Raw genomic sequence first — 14,332 nt, forward strand, 5'->3', positions numbered from 1 at the left:
TTGCTCGCAAGATGGCATTCTTTGCGTTTCATGGCGATGGCGGGAGCTGGCGGCAATGGAGCCGATGTCGCAGCGCTCAATCCCAAGCATGCGATCTGCCAGGAGAAGCGCCAGATGCGGACCGCTGTCCGGCGCAAGTTGAGGGAATTCGCGGCAGCGCAGCGGCAGATCGAAGGTGAGAAATATTTCTTTACAGGGAAATCCAAGCTGGGCCTGCTCTCTAGTCTCACAAATCTGGAAATCTTCTCGATCTTGCAGATGCGGCTATCCAGCACCACGTCCTCGACGCTCCCTGGTTTAAGGACAGTAAAAGACTGTGCGCCTATGTGAGCTGTGCCGCACTGAGAGAGGTGGACACCACAAAAATCGTCGCTCACATTTTTAATCCCGATGATCCAGGTACGCTCTCTTCTTTTTCTTTTGTTTTCTCTCTTCGATCTAAGTCCTCTCATCGTGGTCAGTGCAAGCCAAGAAGCTTTATCTCCCCCGTGTACAAGACAAGCAAAGCCATATGCAAATGCTTCACGTGAAGAGCTACGATGATCTGGTACCGAATTCCATGACGATCCTCGAGCCGGAGCCAGTCGATAAATCTGGAAGCCCAAGAGAAGATGGTGAGTTCTATTTATTTTTCTTGTTCTTTCTATCAAAACTTTTGTTGTGTGTTTGCAGTTCTAGACACGGATGAGCCTTTAGATCTTCTCCTTTTGCCCGGTATGCTTGAAACATCACTATACTTCTTTATTGTTTTGATTCTCTCTTTTTCCTCGGTGTGATGAATTCTCTGTCACTGCAGGCTTGGCTTTCGATTTATCCGGGCGACGTCTTGGTCGTGGTGGAGGGTAAGAAAGTAATCGTTCGCTCCGTGCTCACACCGTGCTAACACCGAGCTGTATCGTGTGATCAGGTACTACGACTGTTTGCTTTCGAAAATACTCGAGTCGAACGGATCAAAAGGCTGGAAACGTCCGTTGCTAGGTACTGAAACCTCTTACGATTGACACTTTTCTTTTCTTTCAATGATCTCACAAACTTTTTTGCTCGTTTCTCTGCGCCTCGCAGTGGCTCTGGCGTACTCTCCTCAAATCGTCGATGGCTCTGTACCCGTGGACGAGACCGATGTTCCCGTGGATGCTCTCGTACGAGCCTCTGGCGTGACGGCGATATCGCCATACGCCCGGCAACAAATTCTCACGGACGAAGCAAAGTTTTAGGCTCTGGTGGTACGTTTTTCTTTGAGGCAAACTCTTCGTTGTTTGTTGAGTTTAAATGCATAGGAAATCCCGAATCGACAAAGCAAACTCTGGAGCATCGCGATTTTAAAGCATCGATTATCAACCATCTTGTTGGTAGAACGCTTGCTTGAAATTTCATGAGTTAATAGATTTGCCCTATGGTATTTTACTATTGAGTTTTTTAGGGTTTTGGAAATGCCATGGCTGCTGGTGGCGCATTTGGAGGGAGCAGGGGAGTGAAGCCCGTGCCGCCAGAGAAGGGAGTATTTCCACTGGATCACTTCCACGAGTGCAAGCCGGTAATTGATCGATCGATCGCCATGCCCAATTTCGAGCAAACTTTCTTTCTTCTCTTCTCTTCCAGGCAATGCAAGAGTATATGCAGTGCTTGAAAAACAACCAAATGCTGGCCGATCGCTGCAAGCATCTATCGAAGAAATACCTGGAATGCCGCATGGAGAGGTAAGAGATTTCTCTCGTTTTCTCGTGAATGGTGGCCGAGAGAAGGAAGAATTCTAGGAACTTGATGTGCAAACAGGACCTCAAGGAGCTGGGATTTAGCGAGAACGATGAGATTTACGCCAGGCGAGACGACGATCCCGTCGGTGGCGATGGTGGGCTATTTGCTTTCATGAATCAGCCACGAAAAGAAGAAGCCCACATCGCTGGGATTCGAAGAAAACGCGGCGAGAATCCCCCCTAGATCTTTTATTTCGATCTTTTGCCGAGCAAAGAGGCAAGAACACCAGGAACTCTAGACAATGCACAGCGAATTTCTTTCTCTATACAGCATCGTCGGCGTTAAGTCTTTAGTAGATCATCAAAAGCTTTTCTCTTTTTTTGTGGATTTTCTCTCTTTTTTTTTCTTACGGTATGGTGGTGGAGATGATCAGCTTGATCCTCCCCTTCTAGCTCTTTAGATGTGGAAAACAAGCGTGAAGATCGACCTTGGGATGCTTCGCTTCGGCGTGCTCTTTGCATTTCACCTCACTCGTCGTGCACATAAACGTTTGCATACAAATCTTGCACTGCCAAGAGGAAAGATTGGCACGAAAATCCATCAAGCGCATCGAGCAGTCGAGAAGGAAGAGTTCTCATACCTGGATGTTCATAGCTTTCTTATTGGAATCGAGTTGGCTACCTGCCAGAAACGAGATGGAAATCAAGCAAAATTCTTTTCCGAGAAGAAATTGCGCACCTTTGCCGCTCGCCTTGGCCTTCTCCAAGTTCCGATCGCGGGCCATCTTCGATTTCTGCGCATTGCCTCCGCCCATAGCTGCCGCCGCTCGATCGACCGCTCGCTCCGTCCGCCAATCAAAACCCTAGAACAATGGAGCGTCCGCCTTGCCAGGATTTGAGCCTTGGACGTCCTGGACCGATCTCGTCCTTCATCCAACGCCCATGATGCCTCGTTGGCGTGGACGGCCATGATCCAACGCCACTGCGCGGTTGGATATAAAGGCCAGGCATGGACGTCCATGAGCAAGATGAGATTGCAGTTTCGCAATGGTTTCAAGAAGCATGAGTCGCAGGTCTTCGAGATCATAACCTTTCCAAAGTTCGGCATTGGACAGCGTGCGTTTCTCATCCAGACTCAAGGTATGTATGTTTGGAGCTATGGCCGTTGTGCATTTTTTATGGTTTTTATGTTTTTGATAGAGGGAAACATACTATCTCATTTCTAGACGATGCCACAGTGGAGATAATCAAGTCACTAGGTGGATTGAGAGCGATTGCCATCTCTCACCCGCATTACTACAGCACAAACTCTCAATGGAGCGAGGCTTTTGGAGGTGTCCCGGTTTATATCCACCAATGGTATTGTCTACCTTTGTTTCTCTCTTTTATTTCGATCTCTCTGTATCAATACTTTGGCAGGGATATGAAATGGGTTGTTTACGAGCACGAAAACGTGAAGTTCTGGGAGGGCAAAACATTCCAGCTAAGTCATGCTTTTACATTCAGGTGGGCATTTTGCTGGTGCTCAAATCCTCCACTGGTCTCATGGAGCTCAACGGAGGGGTGTTTTATTCACTGGAGATATCTTACAGGTATAAACTTATCTCGTTTACAAACTTTGTTTTCGTTTTTTTTTCCTCGCTCCCCATGTTTGATTTGTAAGTGTACCCAACTATCTACCACTCTCGTCGAGCCATGCTAAAAGGATAAACCAGTTAACCAAGCCATGGGATTTTGAGAGGCTTTATGGTGTGTTTCAGGACAGAGAGATTGAAGAGAACGCAAAGAGCTGCGTCGTATTCTCTCTTCAAAGGTATATTGATTGGCTATCTTTGGATGACGCTGCTGCTTAATGTCAATTGGCTCTCAAGTAATTAATCAGACTGAAACTCTACATGCTTTTCTGATTATGATTTGCCAAAACATTGTTCAGTGGATACATGAGTTTCTTTTTACAAGATCTTTTGTCTAACCTTTAAGCTTCTCCAATGCTTGTCTTACATCTTCAACTCTTGCAATTTCTTTAAGCAGATTGCTTATCTTCTTCAATTCATCATATTTATGCCCTTTCCTGTTTTTAAATGCACGAATTACAAGTCCATTGCTAGGTTGCAAGCAAAAGGACTCTGGCTTGTCGTCCACGATCACCGTGTGTCTGAGGTCCCGCCCTAATCTCGAAAGATCTTTCACAACCTTTTTCCCTCTGACTTCCTTGGGCGAGCATGAATCTCTATAAAGGTGATGGGTGAAGAGATTCCCAGTTGGGTCGAGCCTATCCAATATCCTGTCCGCATAAGGCTTCACCGCTCGAGTAAAAACCACAATCTCATATATCTTACTCATTTCATCTAGAAATGTATCCACGCCCGGCCGCTTTGCAACAAGGTAGCGCTGCAGTGGAAGAGTCTTCCCACTAAAGAGCTTGAGGGACGCTGTGGCCTTGTGGGCATGGATTAGTGTCTCATCTATGTCTAACACAAGTGTGGGTTTCTCCTCCAAAGCTGGTGGTAGTAATGGAGAATTGTGTGTCACTTTTACCTTCTTGTTCTTGTCTTTGGTGGCAATGTCGAGCGTTGCAAAACTCCAATCCCCATATTCTTTCGCCCTCTTCATGGCTCTGAAAAAAGAAAAGGAAAGAATGCAAGCCCTAAGTTAAAGAATCTTTGTTAATACACTTTAGTATCATTCTCCTAGAAATTCGACCCGTGAGTCGACTTGATCTCATGGACCAGTGCCAGCACGCCGCAAGCACGCTCATAAAGACGACATCGCGCTCTCCAGGATGATCCTATGGAAGGTTTCCAAGGCTTCGGTTACATGCCACCAAGTCTCGCTCTGGCATTTTCTCGAACCAAACTCGAAGGAGTCCCCTGTGAGCGAGGCCTGCCACCATTGCCATCCAGGCGATCACATCGCGCTCCTCCATCTCCTGGAAGAGGCTCATCGCTTCTTGGAGGTAGAGATGAGCGCTGTGCTTGCTCGTAAGGCATTCGATAGAAAATAAACTTTGAAGTTTAAAAATGGTTTCTAGAGGCGAGCATATGAATCATTGTCGCCCAAGAGATCTCGTTGTGGTGAGCCATCCTTTGGAATGAATCTAGTGCCTCGTCAAATGCCAATTTGCACAAAGCAGGGGGCCACCACGTCTTTGTCTGGCAGCCTCTCAAACAAAGCTTAAGCCTCTTCCACGCAGCCATGAGATGCGTAGGCGTCGATCATAGCCGTAAATGCCACCTCATTAAGATCCGGAGCATCTTCAAAGAGACGCTCCATATGCCGTCCCTGGGCATATGCTGTGATCATGGTCGCCCATGTTACTACATTCCCTGTGGGCATTCTATTGAAGAGATCTCTCACTTAATCCAGCCGCTGGTTCTGGCAGTAGCCTTGGATCATGGTCGTCTACGCCACCACGTCCTTTCGGGGCATGGAATCGAACACCTCGTGCAAGCGTGAAAGATGCCCGTTATAGGCATATGCCACGATCGTGGCCGTGCTACAAACGATGGTTTGCTCCGGCATGGAGTGGAATACCGCCTCCGCCTCGCCGAGATTGCCACTCGGCGAGTACATCTCGATCATCGCGTTCCAGGTGATGGAATTCTTTGCAGGGATGCGATCGAAGAGCTGCTTGGCGCGCTGCACGTCCCCGGCCGCGGCGTATGCCGAGATAATGGCGTTGCTGGACACAATCTCCTACCGCGGCATGCTTTCCAGGACCGATCGCGCCTGCTCCAGGTCGTGGTTGCGAATGTAGGCCTGGAGGGTGAGATTCCAAGAGAAGAGATTCGGATCCGAGCTAGAATCAAAGACCGATCCCGCTTCCTCCAGACATTTTGACGAGGAGATTTCGCAGGAAGACGCCGTTCTTGTGGTTGCTCTGGGCGTGGATCCGGCGGCCATCGCTGGGATTGTCGCAAGATGCGACGAGGGCGGCAAGCTCTTGGACGCCAGGAACGCGCATCGCATCATGGCCGTTGGATGATGGACGGGGTGGGACGTCCGAGGTTCAAGTCCTGGCTTCGATGCTCCAGCCAAGAATCGAATGAGGATGTTTTCGTGTCATATATGAACATCTTGCAAGACTCACATTGTCAAATTCACACTAAGCTGTGCCTCTTCATCTTTTGATTGAGTATACATCTCGAGCAGAATCCCTCCCATTGCATTGCCATCAAATTCCAGTGTTTGAAGTTTTAGTCGCATTAATATCATACATTAACTTTGATACCAACCGATAATTGTGATACTTGAGCAGCAAAAGAGAGCCAATCGCTATATCTTTGGCGACGCAGCTCTTTGCGTTATCCCTGTCTTGATTGAAACGCTAGAGCCTCCCAAAATCCCATGGCTCGATTAACTGTAGCAGGGCTTGCCGGGAAAGAGGTATCGACGTTGAAGGGAAGAACGTGGTGGCCTGGAACTCTATGCTGTGCGCATATGCACATATCCCGCGAATGGTGTCTTTGAAATGATGGCTCACCGCGACCAGATCTTTTGGACGATACCAGAAACCATTTTGAAAATCCAAAGTTTCTCTTGGGTAGGATTAAGAGGCTCCTCTGCCACCTCCAATCCTTGCGATCGGCTGGACGGCAGTGGTGGCAGGCTTAAGGTTGGTTCGAGAGAATTCCAGTGCGAGACTTACAAAGAAAAAACACTTTTTTACTCAAACAGTAGATGCCAAACCTTACAATCTAGATTAAAATATGAACACTCCTTACTGCCATTTTACTATGGATTTTTCAGTTCACTATAGCTCACTACTTTTGTATGTTCCTTAGAAGTTGTAACAAATCAAGAGAATATGTGCATCCTGCTTGTATATCCCTTAATCCTGGCTCTTAGTTGCATGAGAACTCTTACCTTCTAGCTAGCTGCTAGCTTCTTTGAGGTCCTCTCTCGACATAGCCATGCAGCAAAGTAATCCATGAGATTGAGTTCCTCAATGTCAAAGGTGTTATTTTCGGAGGTGATGTTGAGATTTGTCTTGGTAATCAAGTAGATTTGAGACATAAATTCCGTCAAAGCATTAACCAAGAAACCACTGCTCTTCACTTTAATTCCCGTAGAAAACAATAAGATTATTAAAATCTTAAATTAGTGGAAACTAGACAAATTTGAAGTTGTTTAGCCACTTTATTATACACCTCCTCTTTTCGTGCATGTAACTCCCTTATCTTTGGAGTGCCTCCAATATGTACTCATCTCAGGCTGTTCAAGTGAAGAATTGTGCTAATCAGTTTGTTTAGAAAATAGCAAGTGCTCCTCAATTGTGAGTTAACTATATTTTAATTATCTTACCTGTTGAATCACGAGAGCTTAGTGGTTTGTCTTCTTCCACTTCAAGTCTCTTCAGTTTTCTACAACTAGACCTCAACCTCAACTTTTACATAGGTAGTCTTCAATATCTTGATCATAGTTTCAAGAGCTGCTTCATTACTAACCTTAAATGATCAACATCCTCATTGTCTGCATAATTTTTGAGCCAATGCAGCCTTTGTCTTGACGTACAGTACGTCACTGGTCAAACATCCAGCTGAGACATCTTGTTCTGATTGCAATGAGGATAATCATGTCATAATTTGTTGAAGTTTATAACAACAAATTAATAAGTTGTTAAGAGAAAAAAAAAACATTTTGATTAAGATTTTTAAACCATAGTTTTTAATAAAATAAATCACGACCATCAAAAATTAAAAAAACCTAAAATCTAAACCAAACAAAAAAAATATACTTCTTATGAAAAAGAATAAGCACAATTCACTAATCAGAATTAGTGATCCTGAAAGTTACCTGATTGCATAGCATTTTTCAGTACATATAAGCTCCTAATCAAAGCCGTTTTGTGTGGGCGAAATCTTTGATCGAGCCTTGGCACCAAAAGACTTTTCTTCCCAGCTATCTTTTTTACATAAAACTCTACCTATTTAGTGGTCAGTCGTCATATTCGTCTTCCTCGTCTTCATCAGGATCGTCTTCTTGTTTCCTGGATTTGGTGCTCAAAACCTCCTTGCCTCCTTTCGACTCTTCAATGTCCTTGCGGAGCCGATCCATGTCTGCTTGACGGCGCTTCTCTTCAAGCCTCGCTTTCTCGGCTTTCTTCTTCTCGAGCTCCACCCTACTCAAGCATGCTCGTTTGATAAACCCGAAGAGAAAAAAATTTAAAAACAAACACCAAGAAAGACTTACAAGTAGCCTGTCCTGTACTCCTCGGCACTCTCCTTCACCGCCTTGAAAAACTCCACCATTCCGGATCCAGTGATGGCTGAAACCCCCACCGATCGAAGGTTGTTGTAAAACTCGTCCAAGACCAAGCACAGGCTCTTGCTGAGAGACGCAGCATACGAAGTGTCCGACTCGACTGCTAACTGAAAAGCCTCGAAGTCTTTCATCCACTGCACCGAGAAAAATTCTTTGAAACACGCGTCTCAACCTGGCAAGCAGAAAGGTACCTCGAGAGCGAACTGGTGCTTCACCACGTCCGTCTTGTTAAACGTGACAATGAACGGCAGCTGCGTCTTGTAGAGAATGCTGCAGGCGTAGAGCATGTTGCTCATGAACGTAACTGGGCTGACGGAGCGAGAGGTGTCCACAACGTAGATCACGGACGTCGGAAAGGTGCACGCAAAGGCCTCCGTGACGATCGCGCCCGACGCCGACCAAGTGAAAATCTCGATCTGTCCGGGTGTGTCGATGAGCACGTAGTCCACTTCGTTGGCTCTCTTCTCCACAAGGCTCACGATCTAAGAACAAAACCAGCAAGTATGATCCGCGAACTCCTTTCGTTTTCAACGCAAGAAAAAGCACTAGCTCACCTCATCGATCTTCGTCGCGAAGAGATTGAGCGATGTGAGAATCGCTCCATTCGGTCCGAGGCGGTACTCTTTCATCACATTCTTGTAGTTGACAGTGTCACGGATGTCGATGTTACAGCCGTAAGGTACCGACGGCACCGCGGGATCGAGATTAAGAACGTAGGGCCGCTGCTTCATGGCGTGGATCTCCCCGACAAGGCGCTGCATCAGCGTCGTCTTCCCACTGCCTACGCAAGGGAGGAGGAGAAAGAGGGAATTTCTCGGCCTGGTGGGGTGGGAGAGCAATGCACTCACCGGCCATTCCGATGACGATCAGCACCACTGGCCTCTTGTCCGACACCTCCATTCTTTCCATCTTGTCGCGCACATCCTCCTCCTCCTCGTCCATTCGCTCCACCTCCATCGCTAAAACCCTAGACCTAAAAACCCAAATGACCTAAATCACAAGCTCTATAAATCCAGCAAAGTTTCCTTTTAAAAACAGCCATGGCTCAGGTCAAGATGTTAATGGTGGTGGTGGTGATGGTGGCGCTACTGTTGCTCGCAGAGGGAATTGAAGGAAGGAGAGATCCTCTTAGCAGGGGAAGTGGAGGATCCAAAGGAGGCGGTGGAGGATCGAAAGGAAGTGGTGGAGGATCCCAAGGAGGCGGTGGATCAAAAGGAAGTGGTGGAGGATCGAAAGGAGGCGGTGGATCAAAAGGAAGCGGTGGAGGATCCAAAGGAAGTGGTGGAGGATCGAAAGGAGGCGGTGGATCAAAAGGAAGTGGTGGAGGGATCTTCCCAAACTGCCCAGTCTGTTCACAAATCATATTTGACGACAGTGGTTCTTCTCGGTGCTCCGCCACCTCCACCGCCACTGCCATCGCTGCCGCCGCCGCAGCTTTGGCTGTCCTGTAAGGTTTGACATCTACTGTTTGAGTAAAGAAGTGTTGTTTTTTATTTTGGTAAGTCTCGCACTCTCGAACCAACCTCGTCCAGGCGATCGCATCACGCCCTGGAAGAGGCTTGGAGGAGCCTCTTAATCCTATCCAAGAGAAACTTTGGATTTTCAAGATGGTTTCTAGTGTCGTCCAAAAGATCTCGTCGCGGTGAGACATCTTTTTGAAGAGATCATTCGCGCCATATCCGCACAGCATAGAGTTCCAGGCCACCAGGCCACCACGTCTTTCTTTGGGAGCGTCTCAAAGCCTCTAAAACGTCGATACCTCTTTTTGGCAAGTCATGCTACAGTTAATCGAGCCATGGGATTTTGGGAGGCTCTAGCGTTTCAATCAAGACAGGGATAACGCAAAGAGCTGCGTCGTCAAAGATATAGCGATTTGCTCCCTTTGGAAGACTCTGCTGCTCAAGTATCACAATTCTTGATTGGTATCAAAGTTAATGAATGATATTAATGCGACTAAAACGTCAAACACTGGAATATGGATGGCAATGCAATGCCTCGGGATTGTGCTCAAGACGTATAAAGATGGTATCTGGGAGTTGAAGAGGCACAACTTGGTGTGTTACGTGAATTTGACAATGTGAGTCTTTTATATATGCACAAAAACACCCTCGTTCCCGGACCATGGTGCTTGACATGGAAGCCAGGACTTGAACCTCGGACGTCCACCCCGTCCATCATCCAACGGCCATGATGCGATGCGCGTTCCTGGTATCCAAGAGCTTGCCGCCCTTCGGGGCCGGGGACGTGCAGCAGCTCTTCGACCTCATCCCTGCCAAGAATTCCATCACCTGGAACGCGATGACCGCGATGTGCTCGCAGAGTGGCAATCTCCGCGAGGAGGAGGCGGTATAGCAAACCCTCGTTTTTAGCACCGCCATGATCGTGGCATATGCCCATAACCGGCATCACTCACATGCGCGTGAGGTGTTCGATTCCCTGGCCCAAAAGGACGTGGTGGCGTGGAGGGCTATGATCTAAGGCCACTTCCAGAACCAGCGGCTAGATGAAGCTAAAGATCTCTTGGATAGAATGCCCACAAAGAATGTAGTAACATGGACGACCAGGATCACAGCATGTGCCCAGGAAGGGCATATGGAGCAAGAAAAGAGTCTCTTTGAAAATGCCCCGGAACTTAATGAGGTGGAAATTACGGCTATGATCGACGGCTACGCATCTAATGGCTGCGTAGAAGAGGCTAAATATGTTTTTGAGAGGCTGCCAAAAAAAGATGTGGTGGCTTAGAATTCCATGCTTTGTGCATATGCCGAGAATGGGCATTTTGAAGAGGCACTAAAAGATGGCTCACCGCGATTGGGCGACAATGATCCATCTGCTTGTCTCTAGAAACCATCTCAAAAATGCAAAATTTATTTTCAATCGAGTGCCTTACGATAGCAAGACGGCAAGCACAGCACTCCTCTCAGCCTATCTCTGGAACAGCCACCTCCAAGAAGCAATGAGGCTCTTCCAGAGGGCGGGCGTCGCAAGGGACTCCTCTTGGAGGATTGAGTTTGGTTCGAGAGAATGCCAAAGCAAGACTTGGTCTCACAGACTGCAGTGGGGTGGCCATGTATGCTTCCACCGGGCATGTGACAGAAGCCTTGGAAACCTTCCATAGGATCATTCTGGAGAGCGTGATGTTGTCTTTACGAGCGTGCTTGCAGCATGCTGCCACTCAGGCATCATGAAAATCTCTTGGGACTACTTTCAGTCAATGATCCAGGACTATGGAGTCAAGCCCATGGGAGAACACTATTGCAGGCTTGTGGAAGTGTTTGCAAGGGCCGAGGCCGAAAAGCAGCATGAGTGTTGCTTGGGTCTTGCTGCTTGCCAGAAGATCCATAAGGATCTTGAATATGGAGCTCCAGCTGCCGAGAGGCTCTTGGTGCGGGTTATTTACTAAAGTGTATTAACCTGATTTATAAAAATCATTTACAATTAAGCTAGGGCTCGCATTCTTTCTATATGCAATGAAGAGGACGTGGGAGTATGAGGAATGGAGTATTGCAACACTCAGACATCACTACCAAAACAAAGAACAAAAAGGTAAAGGTGAAGAGGTGACACACAATTCTTTGCTACTACTACCAGCTTTGGAGGAGAAACCATGCTTGTGTTAGAAATGGACAAGAAATTAATCCATGCCCACAAGGCCACAGTGTCCCTCAAGCTCTTCAGTTGGAAAACTCTTTCACTGGAAGTGCTATCTTGTGGCAAAAAGGTTGGGCATGGATACATTTCTAGACGAGATGAGTAAGATATGTGAGATTGTGGTCTTTACTCCGAGTGGTGAAACCATATGTAAACAAGAACTTGAATAAGCTCAACCCAGCTAGGAATCTCTTTGCCCATCACCTCTACAAGGATTCATGCTCCACCAAGAAGTCGAAGGGAGAAAGGTTGTGAAAGATTTTTTGAGATTAGGGTGGGATGGTGATTGTGGACGACAAGCCAAAGTCCTTTTGCTTGCAGCCTAACAATGGAATTATTATCCGTGCATTCAAAAATAAGAAAGGGCATAAGTATGATGAATTGAAGACAATAAGCAAAGAAAATTTCAAATGTTGAAGATGTAAGACAAGCATTGGAGAAGCTAAAAAGTTAAACAAAAGATCTCGTAAAAAAGAAACTCATGTATCCACTGTGTATGCTGTAACACTGTTCACTCTAATTGATTGTGGCATAGTTTCCCTCACGAAAACAAATGTCCAATTTAAACTTTGGAAACAATGTCATGGCAAATCATAATCAGAAAAGCATTCAGTCTGATTAATACTTAAGCAGCAGCATCATCCAAAGAGAGCCAATCGATATACCTTTGCAGAGAGAATACGACGCAGCTCTTTGCGTTCTCTTCAATCTCTCTGTCCTGAAATGCACCGTAGAGCCTCTCAAAATCCCATGGCTCGATTACCTGGCCTATCCTTTTAGCGTGGCTCGACGAGAGTGGTATATAGTTTGGATACGATCTCATTATGCTCACTGTTTTGTTGTCCATCCCCACCTACAAATCAAACATGGAGTGAGGAAAACAAAACGAAAACAAAGTTTGTAAACGAGAGAAGTTTATACCTGTAAGATATCTCCAGTGAATAAAACACCCCTCCCCTGAGCTCCATGAGACCAGTGGAGGATTTGAGCACCAGCAAAATGGCCACCTAAATGTAAAAGCGTGAGTCCCTCCCATAGCTGGAATGTTTTGCCCTCCCAGAACTTTACGTTTTCGTGCTGGTAAACCACCCATTTCTTATCCCTGCCATAGTATCGATACAGAGAAATCGAAATGAAAGAGAGAAACAAAGGTAGACAATACCATTCGTGGATATAAACCGGGACGCCTCCAAAAGCCTCGCTCCATCGAGAGTTTGTGCTGTAGTAATGCGGGTGAGAGATGGCAATCGCTCTCAATCCACCTAGCGACTTGATTATCTCCACTGTGGCATCGTCTAGAAATGAGATGCAGTCCCACAGTATGTTTCCCTCTATCAAAAACATAAAAACCATTAAAAAAAATGCACAACGGCCATAGCTCCAAACATACATACCTTGAGTCTGGATGAGAAACGCACGCTGTCCAATGCCAAACTTTGGAAAGGTTATGATCTCGAAGACCTGCGGCTCATGCTTCTTGAAACCATTGCGAAACTGCAATCTCATCTTGCTCATGGACGTCCATACCTGGCCTTCCCTAAAACTAAATGTCAGGAAAACTCGAGGGCAAAAATCTTAGATGGGCATACCTTGGAACGAACTGGCGATCATCGGAGCAAATAATACACGACGAAGGCGGGCCTTGGGAGGATGTTGGAGGGAACTCCACCCCACAAGTCTTACAAATATGACCATCCGCCATAAAATGCCTGCCCCAATTTTGGTACAAATTACAATACCGCTAAATACCTCCACGTATGGAGCTCCATAAGTTTGAAATCCGAGAGTGTTAACAAGGATTCTCGTGGTGTCTTTGTAAAGCAATAACGCCGTCCATTGCTTAGAAACCTTAAGAGATAACCATAGAAGGACAAAAGGACAACACTATCCATACTTATGGAAACATCGTCTACATGAAATGCACATCTACTATACGATTCGGACGACTGTCCTAAGACCATCACAAGAAAAGTGATTTATATTTTGGAGAGAACTAAACGAGTGAAAAATCGGTGGCCATAGAGACTGGATCCCTCCAAATACTCTGCATTCTAGGAGAAAGATGGACAGACCTTGAGATCCTCTGACGGTATCGGCTTCTGGATGATGTGGAGGTGGAGGTCAGACTTGCTTACTATCACTTGCATGTCCAAGCCTCCTGTTTGAGCGGTGTTGGACGCTCCATTGAAGCAAGTGCATATAACACGGTTAAAGACGTTTCTTACTGGAAAGCCATCGTTATAGAGCAGCTGATTGGGGACGACTATCAGCTAGAATGCAGCGTATTTGGAGGGATCCAGTCTCCATGGCCACCTCATTTAGTCCTGTCCAAATTATCATTGACTTTTACTGTGATGGTCTTAGGACAATCGTCCGAATCGTATAGTAGATATGCATTTCATGTAGACGATGTTTCCATAAGTATGGATAGTGTTGTCCTTTTGGAGAGTGCTGGTTTGTCCGATCATCACAACCGTGTCAACATAACCGAAAACTCTTTTGGCTGTGAAACAACTGGAAAAGAAAAAACAAGAAGAGAACAAACGGAAAAAGCGCTTACCGGATAGGATGGATCTTACACTGCCGCTGAGACGCTCAACCCAAAAGTAAGCTGCGCAAACATTAGGAGATGATATCCGTTTGATCCATCGCCAGGAAAAGGAGCCTGCTCTCTTACAGTCTCCCGTCCAGGAAGACGAGTTTGGCTCCATCGTGCATAACAG

General features: G+C 46.4%; 7 protein-coding genes and 1 pseudogene across 9 annotated transcripts; 4 read left to right on the top strand and 4 right to left on the bottom strand.

Annotated features, from left to right (window-relative positions):
* The first annotated feature begins 2 nt into the window (after positions 1-2).
* LOC9640781 (5-formyltetrahydrofolate cyclo-ligase, mitochondrial) lies at positions 3-1,407 on the top strand. The gene is made up of 8 exons (XM_002985835.2): positions 3-175; positions 259-399; positions 462-614; positions 673-714; positions 797-842; positions 908-978; positions 1,063-1,223; positions 1,278-1,407. Exons 1-7 carry the CDS (start codon positions 31-33, stop codon positions 1,212-1,214), a joined length of 750 nt encoding a protein of 249 aa, XP_002985881.2. The 5' UTR covers positions 3-30; the 3' UTR covers positions 1,215-1,223; positions 1,278-1,407.
* LOC9640537 (cytochrome c oxidase assembly protein COX19) lies at positions 1,407-2,020 on the top strand. Its single transcript, XM_002985836.2, has 3 exons — positions 1,407-1,534; positions 1,600-1,697; positions 1,755-2,020. Exons 1-3 carry the CDS (start codon positions 1,436-1,438, stop codon positions 1,936-1,938), a joined length of 381 nt encoding a protein of 126 aa, XP_002985882.2. The 5' UTR covers positions 1,407-1,435; the 3' UTR covers positions 1,939-2,020.
* Positions 1,907-2,583, bottom strand: LOC9640538 (uncharacterized protein At2g23090). Its single transcript, XM_002985930.2, has 3 exons — positions 2,434-2,583; positions 2,336-2,376; positions 1,907-2,263 (listed from the first exon to the last, which is right to left on the bottom strand). The coding sequence occupies exons 1-3, from the start codon at positions 2,507-2,509 to the stop codon at positions 2,144-2,146; spliced, it is 237 nt and encodes a 78-aa protein (XP_002985976.1). The 5' UTR covers positions 2,510-2,583; the 3' UTR covers positions 1,907-2,143.
* Positions 2,584-2,662: 79 nt separating this feature from the next.
* On the top strand, positions 2,663-3,547 carry LOC9640782 (annotated as a pseudogene).
* A 115-nt stretch (positions 3,548-3,662) lies between these two features.
* Positions 3,663-4,684, bottom strand: LOC9640539 (probable C-terminal domain small phosphatase). Its single transcript, XM_002985931.2, has 2 exons — positions 4,512-4,684; positions 3,663-4,311 (listed from the first exon to the last, which is right to left on the bottom strand). The coding sequence occupies exons 1-2, from the start codon at positions 4,682-4,684 to the stop codon at positions 3,663-3,665; spliced, it is 822 nt and encodes a 273-aa protein (XP_002985977.2).
* Positions 4,685-7,470: 2,786 nt separating this feature from the next.
* Positions 7,471-8,929, bottom strand: LOC9640783 (GPN-loop GTPase QQT2). Its single transcript, XM_024659873.1, has 5 exons — positions 8,807-8,929; positions 8,513-8,739; positions 8,150-8,440; positions 7,887-8,092; positions 7,471-7,815 (listed from the first exon to the last, which is right to left on the bottom strand). Exons 1-5 carry the CDS (start codon positions 8,913-8,915, stop codon positions 7,632-7,634), a joined length of 1,017 nt encoding a protein of 338 aa, XP_024515641.1. The 5' UTR covers positions 8,916-8,929; the 3' UTR covers positions 7,471-7,631.
* A 69-nt stretch (positions 8,930-8,998) lies between these two features.
* Positions 8,999-9,409, top strand: LOC112340783 (keratin, type I cytoskeletal 9-like). The gene has a single exon (XM_024659765.1). It carries the CDS (start codon positions 8,999-9,001, stop codon positions 9,407-9,409), a length of 411 nt encoding a protein of 136 aa, XP_024515533.1.
* A 2,735-nt stretch (positions 9,410-12,144) lies between these two features.
* On the bottom strand, positions 12,145-13,312 carry LOC9640785 (uncharacterized protein YmaE). Of its 3 annotated transcripts, none has more exons than XM_024659777.1 (5): positions 13,199-13,312; positions 13,004-13,141; positions 12,772-12,940; positions 12,531-12,711; positions 12,145-12,462 (listed from the first exon to the last, which is right to left on the bottom strand). In XM_024659777.1, the coding sequence occupies exons 1-5, from the start codon at positions 13,302-13,304 to the stop codon at positions 12,235-12,237; spliced, it is 822 nt and encodes a 273-aa protein (XP_024515545.1). In that variant the 5' UTR covers positions 13,305-13,312; the 3' UTR covers positions 12,145-12,234. The 3 variants fall into 3 exon arrangements, with proteins under 3 accessions (XP_024515545.1, XP_024515544.1, XP_024515546.1); XM_024659776.1 differs by having other exon boundaries at positions 13,004-13,146; XM_024659778.1 differs by having other exon boundaries at positions 13,004-13,136; positions 13,199-13,309.
* Positions 13,313-14,332: the final 1,020 nt, after the last annotated feature.

This window comes from Selaginella moellendorffii, unplaced genomic scaffold (assembly GCF_000143415.4).
Source record: "Selaginella moellendorffii unplaced genomic scaffold, v1.0 SELMOscaffold_70, whole genome shotgun sequence".
NCBI classification, from domain to species: Eukaryota; Viridiplantae; Streptophyta; class Lycopodiopsida; order Selaginellales; family Selaginellaceae; genus Selaginella; species Selaginella moellendorffii.

Bases quoted from the DNA above. Each gene is read 5' to 3' on its own strand.
- LOC9640781 (XM_002985835.2), top strand. From the start codon at position 31: ATGGCGATGGCGGGAGCTGGCGGCAATGGAGCCGATGTCGCAGCGCTC. The intron at 176-258 runs GTGAGAAATATT...TCGATCTTGCAG, and splicing joins AGCGCAGCGGCAGATCGAAG to ATGCGGCTATCCAGCACCAC. The intron at 843-907 runs GTAAGAAAGTAA...TCGTGTGATCAG, and splicing joins CGTCTTGGTCGTGGTGGAGG to GTACTACGACTGTTTGCTTT.
- LOC9640537 (XM_002985836.2), top strand. From the start codon at position 1,436: ATGGCTGCTGGTGGCGCATTTGGAGGGAGCAGGGGAGTGAAGCCCGTG. The intron at 1,535-1,599 runs GTAATTGATCGA...CTTCTCTTCCAG, and splicing joins ACTTCCACGAGTGCAAGCCG to GCAATGCAAGAGTATATGCA. The intron at 1,698-1,754 runs GTAAGAGATTTC...GAAGAATTCTAG, and splicing joins CTGGAATGCCGCATGGAGAG to GAACTTGATGTGCAAACAGG.
- LOC9640538 (XM_002985930.2), bottom strand. From the start codon at position 2,509: ATGGGCGGAGGCAATGCGCAGAAATCGAAGATGGCCCGCGATCGGAAC. The intron at 2,377-2,433 runs GTGCGCAATTTC...CGTTTCTGGCAG, and splicing joins GGCCAAGGCGAGCGGCAAAG to GTAGCCAACTCGATTCCAAT. The intron at 2,264-2,335 runs GTATGAGAACTC...TCCTCTTGGCAG, and splicing joins AGAAAGCTATGAACATCCAG to TGCAAGATTTGTATGCAAAC.
- LOC9640539 (XM_002985931.2), bottom strand. From the start codon at position 4,684: ATGCCTTACGAGCAAGCACAGCGCTCATCTCTACCTCCAAGAAGCGAT. The intron at 4,312-4,511 runs GTAACCGAAGCC...TTCTTTTTTCAG, and splicing joins AGAGCGAGACTTGGTGGCAT to AGCCATGAAGAGGGCGAAAG.
- LOC9640783 (XM_024659873.1), bottom strand. From the start codon at position 8,915: ATGGAGGTGGAGCGAATGGACGAGGAGGAGGAGGATGTGCGCGACAAG. The intron at 8,441-8,512 runs GTGAGCTAGTGC...TTTTGTTCTTAG, and splicing joins TCGCGACGAAGATCGATGAG to ATCGTGAGCCTTGTGGAGAA. The intron at 7,816-7,886 runs GTAAGTCTTTCT...ATGCTTGAGTAG, and splicing joins GAGTACAGGACAGGCTACTT to GGTGGAGCTCGAGAAGAAGA.
- LOC112340783 (XM_024659765.1), top strand. From the start codon at position 8,999: ATGGCTCAGGTCAAGATGTTAATGGTGGTGGTGGTGATGGTGGCGCTA.
- LOC9640785 (XM_024659776.1), bottom strand. From the start codon at position 13,311: ATGGCGGATGGTCATATTTGTAAGACTTGTGGGGTGGAGTTCCCTCCA. The intron at 12,941-13,003 runs GTATGTATGTTT...TGTTTTTGATAG, and splicing joins GTTTCTCATCCAGACTCAAG to AGGGAAACATACTGTGGGAC. The intron at 12,712-12,771 runs GTATTGTCTACC...ATACTATGGCAG, and splicing joins CCGGTTTATATCCACGAATG to GGATAAGAAATGGGTGGTTT.